This window comes from Nuphar pumila, chromosome 3, assembly GCF_984573655.1.
Source record: "Nuphar pumila chromosome 3, dmNupPumi1.hap1.1, whole genome shotgun sequence".
NCBI classification, from domain to species: Eukaryota; Viridiplantae; Streptophyta; class Magnoliopsida; order Nymphaeales; family Nymphaeaceae; genus Nuphar; species Nuphar pumila.
In genome coordinates this window covers 107,269,081-107,284,832 of record NC_143251.1, presented here as the reverse complement: position 1 = coordinate 107,284,832, position 15,752 = coordinate 107,269,081, and the positions used below count along the sequence as shown (strand labels likewise).

Below are 15,752 nucleotides of genomic sequence, written 5' to 3'. Positions count from 1 at the left end.
CCCAAGTAAATCTTAACTTGGATCTGTTTTTGAGGTGCTGGTACCAGGTATGGACTTGTCCTATCAGATCCATTATAATAAACACCACATACGGGTCCTATATGGATTATATGAAGCAGACCTGGTCCATACCTGATAAAATAATATCTAGTCTTTTTATATTGAAAAATCATGGGTTTTAATTGAAACTCTGGTCAGACCTGGGTCTGGTTAGAAAGTTCACAATCCATACATGGATCCATATACAAATCAGACCCTTTGGGTCCAATCCGGTTCCTCATCTAACTTCTTATTTTATCACCGAACCCTGACCATATAGGGTTTGGTATGGGTAGGTCCAGGTAAACCCAACCCATTGACACCCCTAAGAAGAATACTTCGTGAAAGCCATTTATCATAAAATATGATGGATGGATTGTGTACATATACTGTAAAGTGTACCATGTAGATGCCTAACAAAGTCTAAAAAATCCTATCTTATGACATCATATCTCAGAGGATTTATGTTGATCCTAACCGTTCAACTGATGCATCTATATGATTAATTATATGATTAACTAGGATTACTCCACATCCAATCTGCGTGAGGATTGACTGAAGGATAAACCCCATCATGTGTCAGATGATGGCCTGTGAGGGAGGCGAAGGTCTGTGCAAGTGTTCCTCGTCATAAAAAAATGTTGGACGATGAGATCTTGTATGTAGGTTTGGGTTTGGATTTGGATTTAGATTTGAAGCCATGTTAGTTTACACGGGCACCATTTTGGTGGCATGTTCTATATGACACGAGTTTGAACACTGACACGTATGACCAATGTTTTAATATTATTTTAATGATTTTAAGTATTATTTTAATAAAAAAATAAATTTTATTGTTAAAATATAAAAAATTAGTTTTTTATGCATTAAATTTTTTAAAAATCTTGGTTTTAGTGTCATATTTTTCAATTTTTTTTTCAAACTTGCGATTAGACTGCACCGTGCATCCTAGTGTCAACGTATCGTTGTAACATAGGTTTATTGGTTTTTCTTATTTTTGTCAGCCAGTCTCAAATCCTACTCATTTGTACTTTTTACATGTAAAAGGCTTGTTTGTTTAAGTTTTTTTTTTTTCCAAAACACAATGTTAGATCTACCTCATTAGATCTAATGAGGTAGATCGTTTTTTTGTTTTTTTTTTTCAAAAAAAAAAATCTACCTCGTTAGGTCTACTCAGCTCAGATTCAGATGCGGATCACAGTACTGGACGCGTATCCGAACTACTTAGAGTTCGAAACGGAAGTGGATCTGCATCGGATTATTTCGCTCTGATCCGACCCATCGACTGCCCTCACTGCCTAGCAGTAGCAGGAAGGGTTTTGGAAGGGTTTAAGCACACTTGCTCGTGAGAGAGAGAGAGAGAGAGAGAGAGAGAGAGAGAGAGACGATGGCGCCATTCCCTGCTCTGTCTCGTTTGAGTCGTTCCATCTTCAGACTCTCCGGTAACTCTCTCTCTCTCTCTCTATCTATTTCTCTCAGAGTCATTAATCGTTGATCTTGCAGAGTTCTCGATGCTCCTCTCTTCTCATTTGCGGAACCTATGCACGGCTCGTTCTTCCGAGGACGAATCTGAAGACGGCCGCTACTCGTCGGTCTCTCCGGAAACGGACTCCGACGTCCGGGAAACCGCCCTCGACGACCAACCGCCGTCTCCTTACCCACCCACCACGGGTTCGAACCAGAGGGGCTTCCCTTACGTTCTCCAGAACGGCATGGAATCCGGTATTTACAAGGTATTCGATACCTCGAAGCCTTATATTATCCATTTCCTTTTCTTCGGAAGCGTTAGGGTTTTTCGATGGCGGGAATTGCAGGCGATCTTGGTGGGGCAGGTGGGGCAGTCTCCGGTGCAGAAGAAGCTGAAGAGCGGGTGGACGGTGACGCTCTTCTCCATCGGAACGGGAGGAATCCGCAACAACCGGCGACCGTTCGACGATGAAGACCCGAAAGAGTACGCCGGAAGGTGCGTGGTCCAGTGGCACCGAGCCTGCATTTACCCGGAAACATTGGGCAGAGTCGCCATGCAGCACGTGAAGCCAGGGTGAGCTCCTTTGTTCATTCTTCTACATCTTGGGATTCTTGGAATTCATGGGGTTTTCTTCTTTTACTGAATTGGGGAATCCTTTAATCTTTTAGAAATCGATATTCGTGTTTGTCTTCGATTGTTCTGTAGGTCAATTTTGTAAGAGATTGATATACGAGGTTGTCTTCGGTTGTTTCTGTAGGTCAATTTTGTACATTGAAGGGAATTTGGAGACTAAGATCTTTACCGATACGATGACGGGTCTTCCTAGGCGAATACGAGAAATTGCTATTCGTGGGGATGGTATGCTCTTCTCATTCGCCTCTCACCTGTTTAATCCTTGTTTGTCCTGTAGAATTTTCATGGAAACCCTAAAAAAATGGTCAAGGATCTGCAATGTAGTAGTAACCATCTTCTTTTGGTCATTGAAAGAGTTGGAGGTGTGCCAACCATCTCAACATCAACACTGCTAATTCAATGCTCTGGCATTTCCTTGGAATTTCATTTTTGAATGTTTTTCAATTTCGTTTTTGTATTTGTTGTTTTTTGGAATCCCAAAATGTTCTTTAGATTTTCCTGAGAGATACCAAATTTAAATTCTCCTGAGGAAAAACCCTTGCCAATATTATAACAACTGTCTTTTGTGAACTTTTGTATGAAAAATTAAGAACGAAACATTGCCACCTCTTGAAAGTGGGTCACCTATTTTCTATATGCTTGAAGGGTTTCCTTTGTTTGAACTTTTGTGGATCTTTGTTAATTTTACTTTTGCTCTCTCAACATCTCGGAGAGAAAATTGCTACCTTCAATGTTTGTAAATTACTTCTTTTCATCTTTACCAACTAGAAGGCAACCAGTGCTCTATTTTTTCATTTATGCAAAGTGAATACCATGATGTCCATGTGTGCTACTCTCTGAAGATTCCTTGTTTTTTTATTCACTCTCCAACTATGCTTCTAGTCCATTTCAAGAGTTAAAGTGGTGATGAAAGGGATTGTAGGTTTAGAAGTTAGAACAGATCATTTTGTGTTGGAGGTTAAGAATGATGTGATTCGATTTTTGCTCCAATGTAGTTGATCTAACCTAATGTAGATGTTTTTTTATGGATAACGAGGGAAATCACCTGTTCAGGACAGTGGGGGGTGAATTCACAGGCACCTAAGGTAGAGTTGCTTTGTAGCATACTAACAATTTTTTTACTTTGTTTTTCTCATCAAGGGAATTTCTTGGGCAATTAGATGTATTTTCTTTGCAATTCTTGTTGTATTTCATGATAAATAAAAATTGAAAGTTCCGTTAGGGGTTCAGAAAGATCTTTTAAAATTGTCAAAGTGTTTAACACAGAACTTTTAAATTGGTAAGATGTGTATAATGTGAAAAAAAATGCTAAAAGTTAAAGAACATGAAACTGGACTGCATTTATCTAACATTAAACATGTTAAGGTGAAGGCTTGGAATCATAGTTGGCAAACCCAGCGAGTTGACTCGAGAATCACCTGAGTCGACCCGGATCAGACCCCAACTGGGTCACTGATTCAGGACTACCGATCCGCATGCTACTTATGTGTCTTTTGTCATGCATTTCGTGGTTTTAATGCATAATGCTTATAAAAGGATAATTTTATAAAGAATCATATATTTTTAAATCATTAATATTAACAATTATGTATAGATGAATACATATATAACTTAGTCATTGATGTCGTGCTAAATTTAGTGGTTATACAGTTTGGACTTTGGAGTTTGATTTTCTCCATGTCTTTACACTAAAAAATTCATGGCCTAACTCGTCCGAGTTATCGAATCAACCCGCTGACTAGCGAGTCAAGGGTCAAGCGATCTGGATCCGAGCCACGAGTTTCCCAACTATGCTTGGAATGATTGAAAAAATAAAAATGAACATGGTAGAAAAATCAATTGCAGCCTGATGAAAGTGAAAACTAAGGGATGTTATTGAGAAAATAGAAATGTTCAATAGAGACCTAAAACACTGGCTGTATGAGGTGGCGAGTAGAATGACAACTATGTCACATGGGTCTGCGTGCAGTGGGTATGACATGACAAATTCAAAAACATGGGTGTGGAGGGATAGCATTTGCTGCCCTCATGGGTAAGGAACCCCCTAGTTGAAACTCATAGTGGGAGGTTGTTTTGACCAAATCTGACCTCATGGATGTGTTCAACATGGTCAAAATAGTAGAAATCAACCCTTGAATCATAGTTTTTCGACGTAAAATTTTTTTTATTGAGATTTGAAATTTTGGTACATTGTAGGCTGTTGATTTTTCAACCCTCGTGAGATCTGACATGTACGTCAGAAATACATGATCCAAAGGTCAGTTCCTACTAAACTTAATATGCAGATCACATCTGGAGGGTCAGATGTGCAAAAAAACTGGAAAAAATAAATATATTACATTTTCTCACTAGGGCCTAGGGGGTTCCTTACCCACGAGGGTAGCAAACATTACCCCTATATATATTCCATAGAATGCATTTACAGTTATACAAATGAACTGAAAACAATGTTAATGTTATACAGTTTACTAATATATAGCTATATGTTATAAGTTATTTTAAGTTTTTTTTTTAACTTAGACAATTTTGGACTTGGTCAGATTGGATATCCAAATTTGGACCAAAATTATTGGGTGCTGATTGACTGTATTTGGCGCCTGTTGAACCGCAAGCTGTGTCGGGCACAGCACATGCACCTATGTCACATCGTGTTGACAGAGCTTCAACCCTTTTGAAGAGTCCATGTGACAGAATGGAAAAAGTAGGGGCGTGAGAGTGCTAGAGGTGGCATCCAATAATATGGAGTTTTCATGATTCATCTTTGGATAGAAATGCACAGAGAATAAGGAATGCAAAGTCTGCACCGTGATCCCCATTTAAACAGTCAGGCCAACTGGTCTCTCTCCCCATCCTTACTGCACTCTGTCTTTTTGCATTTGTAACTCAACCTTCCTGTTTATAAGTGATTGCTCATTTGTTTGTCATCCCCTCTCTCTTACATCTCATTTGATTAATAATAATAAAATGTCCTGACTTAAACCTTATATGGGTACCGACTGATGAGTGATATATGCAGTCCACCCAGTGTGCTTCATATACGTTTGTCTATCACTAATATAGCTTCTTCAACATTTAACTCAGATTCTTTTCTTAGGGAAATTCATTAAAATGTTTCCTAGGAAACTAGCTCTTATATTTCCTGGTCTTCTTTTTTCCCCTGAAACCTAAAAATATGGCATTTTCATAAGCCCTTCTGATGTAGTAATGCCTTTTTGAGTTAGCAGTGTTTAGCAGTCTCACCGATGGAATGTTGGTGGTTTGTGCCTTCTCATTCGACACCATAATCATTGCAATCTTTTCTCCTTCTAGCATGTATAAGTTGGATTATTTCACTATTGACTTTCTAGAAGTCTTAAATTTCCCATTTATCTTTTGCTGATGTGCTAAGATTCTTCATTTACATTATGTTTTGTGATTAATTATAAACCTGTTTCACTGCCACCTAACAAAAAGCTGTTCAATATTTATGGAGTTTTTATGATCATTACCAATTTTTTGCTTTTTCAGTGATATCCGCATGAGCATTGCTTGGAGATTTTCCTTTCTTGATTGTGTTCACAATCAATTCTCAGATTGTTTTTTAATGTCTTGAACGGTTATTAGTGTATAATAACTACTTGATGCATTCATGCACATGCCTGACTTGCTGTTATTGACTAAGATAGTGCCAATACTGTCACTATAAGAGGTTGTTTCATGGGAGTAATATTCAGTTTACCTATTTTGTTTCAAAACTGAAAATGATGTTTCCTATAAACAGTTTGAATTGCAGCATATGTTTATTTGTTTCTTTCCCATGGAAAAGTAACTTAGAAAGCTCTGATATTTTAGTAAGGTGATTTGTTAATGGTATTAGCTTTTTTTTTTATAGTCCAGGTGAAACCTCCCCATCACGGCCCGTACATTGGCTGGCCTCTGGTTGGTAAAACCCTTGAGGTCCCCCCTGCCCACTGGGAGTACACCCAGCTTCAACCTTGTGGCAAGGGATGCCACCTCTGGGTTTTGAACTTGTGACGTCCCGTCAACTTGGTGATGTTCACAAGTCGCCCCTACCAGATGAGCGGAGCCCTTGTGGGATGTTAATGATATTAGCTGGTAGACCTTCAGTTCTAAACTACCTTTAGGATATTCAACTTACAATGTTAAAAAGCATACCAGTCTCTGTTATTAATAACTTACTAATTTCATGTCAAAGATGGATGCAAATTCTTCCGTTTCACTTCCTGGAACCAGAACTGAAACCTGTATAAGTTTTTATATATAATTTTATCTTCTTGGTTTATTTTGAATGTTGGCTCAAGTTATTCTTAACCTATTGAATTTAACTATCCTGTTCAAGGACATTTTGCCAGTGGTGGATACCTGGATGGTTGTGCTTATCAAAACATACGGACGCTGCTAAGTCTTGACAGGTTATTGATAACAGTGAACACAATGTCTTGAACATCACAACCTAGTGACCCTGCAGGGACCAATATATCTAAGGCCATAGTACTTCGACTTTGCTCAAGTGAACAAGAATCCCAAACTTTATTACAACTGGAATTAATGGCCCTTCACGGGATTGATACATCTAAATTGAGTCATTTGATTTTGCTTGAGTGGACAAGAATCCCAAATTTTTGTCATTGGCTGTGGCATCTGTTGTTCTGTCGAGATTACCTTTAAAATCTTGCTGTGGCTTAGATTGACCTGGCATGTTACGTGGCTTAACTCTGAAAATTCTAGCTTGCTGGGTTGCCAAATCATACTTAAGAAAATCTAATTCATATTACTATTTAATGCCGTCATTAACCTGGAAGGTGGACTTCATTTTGATTCTGTGCAGGTCGAATGGTATTCTTGGGTAAACAAGGTGATATTGGGGATCCACCTTCTGCAGATATAAGGAGGGTTGGCTATTTTTGAAGCTCTCATTCAAGCCTTAGAGGACAAGAGGGCAAGTTGTACCTTGGCACACAATAGTGGCCTATGTACAATGACTTCAATTGTAAATCTGTGTGTGTTGGCTAGAAGCCAATAGTGTTCTTAACACGGCAACAAAAGGGGTCATGGGACTGGAGGAGTTTCTTTCTTTTTTGTTCAAAATACTGGCAAGACTAATGTATTTTTAGGGGATGGTTCAACTTTTCTGCTTAACAATTATCATGTAGTTGATTTACCCCACATATTTTGTTGTTCTAATACAGTTTTATATTTCCCATGATTTATTACCTTGGATATAGAGTTTCATGTGACCTTTTATGAACCAGTAATTCAGAGTAGAAAAGAATAAAAACTGGATTGGAAAATTTTCCAATGGTCTGGCAAATCATGTGCCATGACGCAATTGGGTATTGCATTCTATGTTCTGTATCTGTTTTCTACAGCTTGGGAATGTTGAGCTGCCAAGAGACATCATATTCAAAAAATGAAAATGAGTGTAGCTATGGATGTGTGGAAATACAATAAAAGATAAGATTCGAAACAAAGAGATACTAACAAAGACAATCAAGTCATTCCAAATGTCGTCAACTGTGAAGAGAAACTGAGCATACAACCGAAAATCTTAATATTAAGTTGCTGCACAATGCTATTAAACTGCCTAATTGTGTGCTCTAAAGATCCCATATACATAGCCTAGCTTGATCACTTAAGTCACTCAGCACTCTCAAGTATATCCAAATAAGATGGCCAGTGCATGCAGGATATCAATAACATCGTAGAAAACAAGCACCTAAGCTGGGACAAAATATCAGCTACATTTTGAAAATATTGCAATTGTATCATATGATATATCCAAAAAGGTATTATAATCCCCACATATCAAAATATTTTCAGAATATCACAAATTTATTGCCTATTTAATTTTTTTTTAACTTTTACATATTTTCATGTTTCCCTCAGGGCAGAAAAAGAGGAAATTGACAATAAAAAGTAACACATTAAACTGATAAGAAACATAATCTTAGCCAAAAGCCCAAGATCTTAGTCAATAAAAAGTAACAATGTAGCCCATGCAACCACAGTTCATAAGAAAGACAAGTTTTTTGATAGGCTAGAAAAAAAGAAAAGCAGAGGAGGTAAAGGGAGACCACTCATCCACACCTTCTCTCTTCCCAAATAGATCCAGTTTTGTGCCTACGAAAATCCTACAGAGTAATCATGGTCTGCAGCCTAAAAATAAGGCATCAATCTAGAATTGCCATGAAAGTTGGTGGGATTTGAATTAATAGAAAAATAAGAGACTTTTAGGAAAAAAACATTGGCTTATCAAAGAAATGACATGTTCGTTGATCATTCAAAGCAACAACAACAACTACTACTACTACTATGCCTTCATCCCAAAACAATTGGGGTCGGCGATATGAACCAAAAAAAGAAAATCATTTTGGGTCTTCCACATGAATCCTTCTCCTCCAATCATTTTTATCCAATGCCATGTCCTCGGTGAGGTTCAAAGCATTCATACCCTTTCCTATCATCTCCATCAAAGTCTTCTTAGGCCTACCCAGACATCTTTTAACTAATATATTTTCTCATTTCTTCATCTTTCTAACTGGAGCATCATTAGACCTTCGCCGAATACCTGAAATGATGTACTACCAAGATTCGAAACATGGATATTCATATCGAAATTAGATCAAGAACAGCCAAAATTTGCAAAACCTCCATCCCCGATCCAACCCATTTGCATCCCTGTTGGAATATCTAATGGTACGACTAGCAAAGACAATCACGTCATTCCAAATGTCGTCAACTGTGAAGAGAAACCGAGTATACAACCAAAAATCTTAATATTAAGTTGCTGCACAATGCCATTAAACTGCCTAATTGTGTGCTCTAAAGATCCCATATACATAGCCTAGCTTGATCACTTAAGTCACTCAACACCCTCAAGTATATCCAAATAAGATGGTCAGTGCATGCAGGATATCAATAACATCGTAGAAAACAATCACCTAAGCTGGGACAAAATATCAGCAACATTTTGAAAATATTGCAATTGTATCATATGATATATCCAAAAAGGTATTATAATCCCCACAAATCAAAATATTTTCAGAATATCACAAATTTATTGCCTATTTAAACATTTTTTAACTTTTACATATTTTCATGTTTCCTTCAAAGCAGAAAAAAGAGGAAATCAACAATAAAAAGTAACACATTAAACTCATAAGAAACATATACTGCACATAATCTTAGCCAAAAGGTCGAGATCTTAGTCAATAAAAAGTAACAATGTAGCCCATGCAACCACAGTTGATAAGAAAGACAAGTTTTTTGATAGGCTAGAAAAAAAGTCAAGCAGAGGAGGTAAAGGGAGACCACTCATCCGCACCTTCCCTCTTCCCAAATAGATCCAGTTTTGTGCCTACGAAAATCCTACAGAGTAATCATGGCCTGCAGCTCCCTAGCAATATTCATCGAAAAAAAAAATCATGGTCCGCAGCCTAAAAATAAGGCATCAATCTAGAATTGCCACACATTCTGAAGTCGGTGGGATTTGAATTAATAGAATAAAAAGAGACTTTTAGGAAAAAACATTGGCTTATCAAAGAAATGACATGTTCGCTGATCATTGAAAGCAACAACTACTATGCCTTCATCCCAAAACAATTGTGGTCGGCGATATGAACAAAAAAAAAATCAATTTGGGTCTTCCACATGAATCCTTCTCCTCCAATCATTTCTATCCAATGCCATGTCCTCGGTGAGGTTCAAAGCATTCATACCCTTTCCTATCATCTCCACCCAAGTCTTCTTAGGCCTACTCCAACCTCTTTTAACTAATATATTTTCTCATTTCTCCATCTTTCTAACTGGAGCATCATTAGACCTTCGCCGAATACCTGAAATGATGTAATACCAAGCTTCAAAACATGGATATTCAAATCGAAATTAGATCAAGAACAACCAAAATTTGCAAAACCTCCATCCCTGATCCAACCCATTTGCATCCCTGTTGGGATATCTAATGGTACGACTAGCAAAGACAATCAAGTCATTCCAAATGTCGTCAACTGTGAAGAGAAACCGAGCATACAACCGAAAATCTTAATATTAAGTTGTTGCACAATGCCATTAAACTGCCTAATTGTGTGCTCTAAAGATCCCATATACATAGCCTAGCTTGATCACTTAAGTCACTCAGCACCCTCAAGTATATTCAAATAAGATGGCCAGTGCATGCAGGATATCAATAACATCGTAGAAAACAAGCACCTAAGCTGGGACAAAATATCAACAACATTTTGAAAATATTGTAATTGTATCATATGATATATCTAAAAAGGTATTATAATCCCCACAAATCAAAATATTTTCAGAATATCACAAATTTATTGCCTATTTAAATATTTTTTAACTTTTACATATTTTCATGTTTCCTTCAGGGCAGAAAAAAGAGGAAATCGACAATAAAAAGCAACACATTAAACTGATAAGAAACAGATATTGCACATAATCTTAGCCAAAAGCCCGAGATCTTAGTCAATAAAAAGTAACAATGTGGCCCATGCAACCACACTTCATAAGAAAGACAAGTTTTTTGATAGGCTAGAAAAAACGACAAGCAGAGGACGTAAAGGGAGACCACTCATCTTCACCTTCCCTCATCCCAAATAGATCCAGCTTTGTACCTACAAAAATCCTACAGAGTAATCATGGTTTGCAGCTCCCTATCAATATTCATCGAAGAAAGAAAAATTCATAGTCCGCAGCCTAAAAATAAGGCATCAATCTAGAATTGCCACACATTCTGAAGTGGGATTTGAAGTAAAAGAAAAATAAGAGACTTTTAGGAAAAACATTGGCTTATCAAAGAAATGACATGTTCATTGATCATTCAAAGCAACAACAACAACAATAACAACAACTACGCCTTCATCACAAAACAATTGGGGTCAGCATTTTGAACCAAAAAAAGAAAATCATTCTGAGTCTTCAACATGAATCCTTCTCCTCCAATCATTTCTATCCAATGCCATGTCCTTGGTGAGGTTCAAAGCATTCATATCCTTTCCTATCATCTCCATCCAAGTCTTCTTACGCCTACCCTGAGCTCTTTTAACTAGATGTGTGGAAATACAATAAAAGATAAGATTCAAAATGAGGAGATACGTAAGAAGGTAGCAAAGACAATCAAGTCATTCCAAATGTCATCAATTGTGAAGAGAAACCGAGCATGCAACCAAAAATCTTAATATTAAGTTGTTGCACAATGCCATTAAACTGCCTAATTGTGTGCTCTAAAGATCCCATATACATAGCCTAGCTTGATAACTTAAGTCACTCAGCACCCTCAAGTATATCCAAATAAGATGGCCAGTGCATGCATGATATCTCAATAAAATCATAGAAAACAAGCACCTAAGCTGGGATTAAATATCAGCAACATTTTGAAAATATTGCAATTGTATCATATGATATATCCAAAAAGGTATTATAATCCCCACAAATCAAAATATTTTCAGAATATCACAAATTTATTGCCTATTTAAACATTTTTTAACTTTTACATATTTTCATGTTTCCTTCAAAGCAGAAAAAAGAGGAAATCGACAATAAAAAGTAACACATTAAACTGATAAGAAATAGATACTGCACATAATCTTAGCCAATAGCCCGAGATCTTAGTCAATAAAAAGTAACAATGTGGCCCATGCAACCACAGTTCATAAGAAACACAAGTTTTTTGATAGGCTAGAAAAAAAGACAAACATAGGAGGTAAAGAGAGACCACTCATCCGCACCTTTCCTCTTCCCAAATAGATCCAGTTTTGTGCCTACAAAAATCCTACACAATAATCATGGCCTGCAACTCCCTAGCAATATTCATCGAAAAAAGAAAAATTCATGGTCTGCAGCCTAAAAATAAGGCATCAATCTAGAATTGCCACACACTCTGAAGTCGATGGGATTTGAATTAATAGAAAAATAAGAGACTTTTAGGAAAAAACATTGGCTTATCAAAGAAATGACATGTTCGTTGATTATTCAAAGCAACAACAACAACTACAACTATGCTTTCATCCCAAAACAATTGGGGTCGGCAATATGAACCAAAAAAAGAAAATCATTTTGGGTCTTCCACATGAATCCTTCTCCTCCAATCATTTCTATCCAATGCCATGTCCTCAGTGAGGTTCAAAGCATTCATATCCTTTTCTATCATCTCCATCCAAGTCTTCTTAAGCCTACCCCGACCTCTTTTAACTAATATATTTTTCCATTTCTCCATCCTTCTAACTGGAGCATCATTAGACCTTCGCCGAATATGTCTAAACCACCATAAATGATTGAAAAGAGAATCATTTACGGTGGTTTGGACATATTCGGCGGTCTAATGATGCTCCAGTTAGAAGGATGGAGAAATGGAAAAATATATTTGTTAAAAGAGGTAAGGGTAGGCCTAAGAAGACTTGGATGGAGATGATAGGAAATGATATGAATGCTTTGAACCTCCTCATTGAGGACATGGCATTGGATAAAAATGATTGGAGGAGAAGGATTCATGTGGAAGACCCAGAATGATTTCTTTTTTTTTTGTTCATATCGCCGACCCTAATTGTTTTGGGATAAAGGTGTAGTAGTTGTTGTTGTTGTTGCTATAACACCCCAACTTTTTATAGTAAAAATTTTAGAATAAATTTTTTTTTTGAAATAGCAAAAGTGGGAATACTAGAGTTTGGTGCATTACATGGTAAAACAGAGAAGTACTAAAAACATATCATTCATTAATTAAAGCATTAATGTCATTAATTACATCCCATAACAGAAATATAAATCTACTAATCAGAGTTCAAACAGGAAACACTGAAAAACTGAGATCTCTTGGCTACTTCCACACGCGACGCCCACGATGCTTTGATTTAGTTGCTACCTAAAAAACATTTAAAGATGAAGGGTCAGACTCCTCTGTCTGCGTAAGAAGCATTATATTTATATGTGATGCTCAGTGTCCTGTGTACAAATATGTGCAACATCTACAGATGTAACTAGCATGGACATTTATATCATTCTAAGAAAATGATTATGCTTTCTAATTCATGAAGCAGTGCAAAAATTAACTAAATTAAAAGTACATTAACAAAAACTGTAGATTCCACAAGCTTTACGAAAGTTATATCAACAATACACAATTCTCAAGAAATAAGTTTCGAGTCAACTTAAATTATTTAATGTTTATCTTACTCTTACCCTGTGGGTACGCACAAGCATAGACCTCGTAGCGGACCAAGACCATACGAGGGTCTATTATTTAATAACCCGTATGACTAGCCATACGGATATCTAAAGGGGACGGTCCGTGACCGAGAGAGAATTCCCCAGTGACTAGAGCAAGAAATTAAGATACACCCTTGACACTTCTGCAGAAGACTTGGATCTACCACCTAGGATACACTGGTAGTCCTGGTCCCCTAACTTCATAGACCGAGGACCCGGTGAGACGCCTAGATCTCACGAAAATACAAGAATGTCCACGAAGCTTGTACCACTTACCCTCTCTAAGGTAGACCATGAGTCCAGTAACATATATCGTCTTTCAAGTATACCCAGAGCCCAAAGAATTCGGTAACATACACCATCATGTAGGTGTACCCAGAATCTTGAAGGTTTTATTTTTATATTTTTATTTAACCTCTTCTTTATAACCAGGTGCGAGCTATCGCACTACAAGGGGTCTGGTAACATATACCTTCTTTCAGGTATACCCAGAGCCTCATGAATCTCATATTTTGATTTCTCAATTATTTTCCGATGTGAGTCATTGCACCACAGAGGATTCTCAAAATTTCGAAACCGACTCAGGGTTCACACACATAGTATTCTTTTTTTTGAGTCAGGGTGTCGTAAGCACCATCAAGGTAGCATTTCTCAGAACATGGCTCGACCCGGAGCCCATATTTGGACATTCATTTTCTGAGCTATGGTTTGCGCATTCGTACCCACCAACCATGCCATCCATATGGCATGATTTGCTTAATTTATAATATATGTTCATATATATATATATATATATATATATATATATATATATATATATATATATATATATATATATATATAGATAGATAGATAGATAAATTTCTTCAAAAGTGCCCTTACTAAGGTCACAGAGACTCATCGCAAGAAGTAGGGCTATCGTGAGCCCCCCCTTCGTGTCGTATCCTTGTGGCTGCCACCTCAAGGTGACACCATCAACGAAAGGTTCTATCTATCGCTATCGCTCGTTGAGGAGCCCGCCTGTCACTTATGTGTACAAGGCCCAACAAACACCCAAAGTGGGTTTTCTTCTTACTGCTGCCGCACCCCAACTAGTGGTGCAATACCACCCATGTTTCAATGATGGATAAATACAAAAACAGATAAAAGAAAATAGAATCTAAAAAGAGTTAGAAGAGCACATGTTCTGGGCAAGATATAATCCACCAACTAGCAACCCCATTGACATAAAAAGTGCATTTCACAGACAGATTGGGTAAAAGGCCAAAATAGTGTTTAATATGAAATAGATGACATATGGCAGGGTGGTATCATAAAACTGCAAGAAATTGATTAGATTATAATAAATGAAAAAAATATAGCAAGCACCATAAGATTGATTGTAGCTATAAGACACTTGCATGAGAGTCTTACGTCTTTGGGATTTGCATACAAACCATATTGATTAAAAGAAGCAACTATTTCTCAACATGAGTTGGGTTTGGAAAAATGGAAAACAACAACAATAGCTGTCCTGGACAAAATAAGTAAGCATAACAAGGAGGTAGGGACAAGAGGGGACAAAAAGGAGATATCACTGGGTTAACAATCTAGTAATGCCAATATAAAAAAAAACCAATTAGCTTCTAATTGTGACAGTCAAGGCATCCTTATTATTAAATTTATTGAGTATACATTACGTACATGATGTGCTAATGAAAGCACTTGTTGTGTTACTATTCACTCAACACCAAGCATACAAGAATAAGAAGTGAGTAAAGTTAGGCTTGTAGTCCAAGAATGTTTGGAAATAGAATTCAAATATCAATTAGCTTTTGTCTTCAAACCGCATTCAGGTAGTCACTATACTAAGTAATTATTGGCATGCATTGCATTATTTACTGCATGATCCACGAAGATGATAATATCATTTAACTATGTATAAATAAAAACATGTTTGTTTCTGCACCTTTCCTCCAGGGAAACATATCAATTTAGAACAATGTACATGAAAAGAAATTTATGGTGATATTGAATGTAACCGTGTTGGCCAATAACTCACCTAATCATAATTAATACAGAAACAGAGTGGTTGATATAACTAACAAATTAACAACTAACAAAATCCCAACCACTGTAGCATTACTTGGAATAAACATGATTTCCCAAGCTTAAAGAATCAAGGTGACCGTAAGTCTCAGGAACAACTTTGACTAAATATGCACATCATCAAGTTCTTGATAAATTTTCACCGGTCATCAATCCAAATAGTTAACAAGAGGGTTTCTATTGTAATTTTTTTTAAGCGAGATCTGACAGAGAGAATGTGCGGAGCTGAACACAAAGTCAGGTGCATGCTGGTAGCAGTCATGCACGACTCCCTCAACATCCCTTAGGGTGGAAGCCATTGGCTAAACCACAT

The 15,752-nt window shown here is 37.1% G+C and overlaps 1 protein-coding gene across 1 annotated transcript; it reads left to right on the top strand.

Annotated features, from left to right (window-relative positions):
- Positions 1-1,422: 1,422 nt before the first annotated feature.
- On the top strand, positions 1,423-7,336 carry LOC149843227 (uncharacterized). Its single transcript, XM_090001745.1, has 5 exons — positions 1,423-1,481; positions 1,543-1,772; positions 1,854-2,080; positions 2,265-2,365; positions 6,969-7,336. The coding sequence occupies exons 1-5, from the start codon at positions 1,427-1,429 to the stop codon at positions 7,046-7,048; spliced, it is 693 nt and encodes a 230-aa protein (XP_089857871.1). The 5' UTR covers positions 1,423-1,426; the 3' UTR covers positions 7,049-7,336.
- Positions 7,337-15,752: the final 8,416 nt, after the last annotated feature.

Excerpts from the sequence above, each read along its gene's own strand:
- LOC149843227 (XM_090001745.1), top strand. The coding sequence starts at position 1,427 with ATGGCGCCATTCCCTGCTCTGTCTCGTTTGAGTCGTTCCATCTTCAGA. Across the intron at positions 1,482-1,542 it reads TTCCATCTTCAGACTCTCCG|AGTTCTCGATGCTCCTCTCT; the intron begins GTAACTCTCTCT and ends TTGATCTTGCAG. Across the intron at positions 2,081-2,264 it reads ATGCAGCACGTGAAGCCAGG|GTCAATTTTGTACATTGAAG; the intron begins GTGAGCTCCTTT and ends TTGTTTCTGTAG.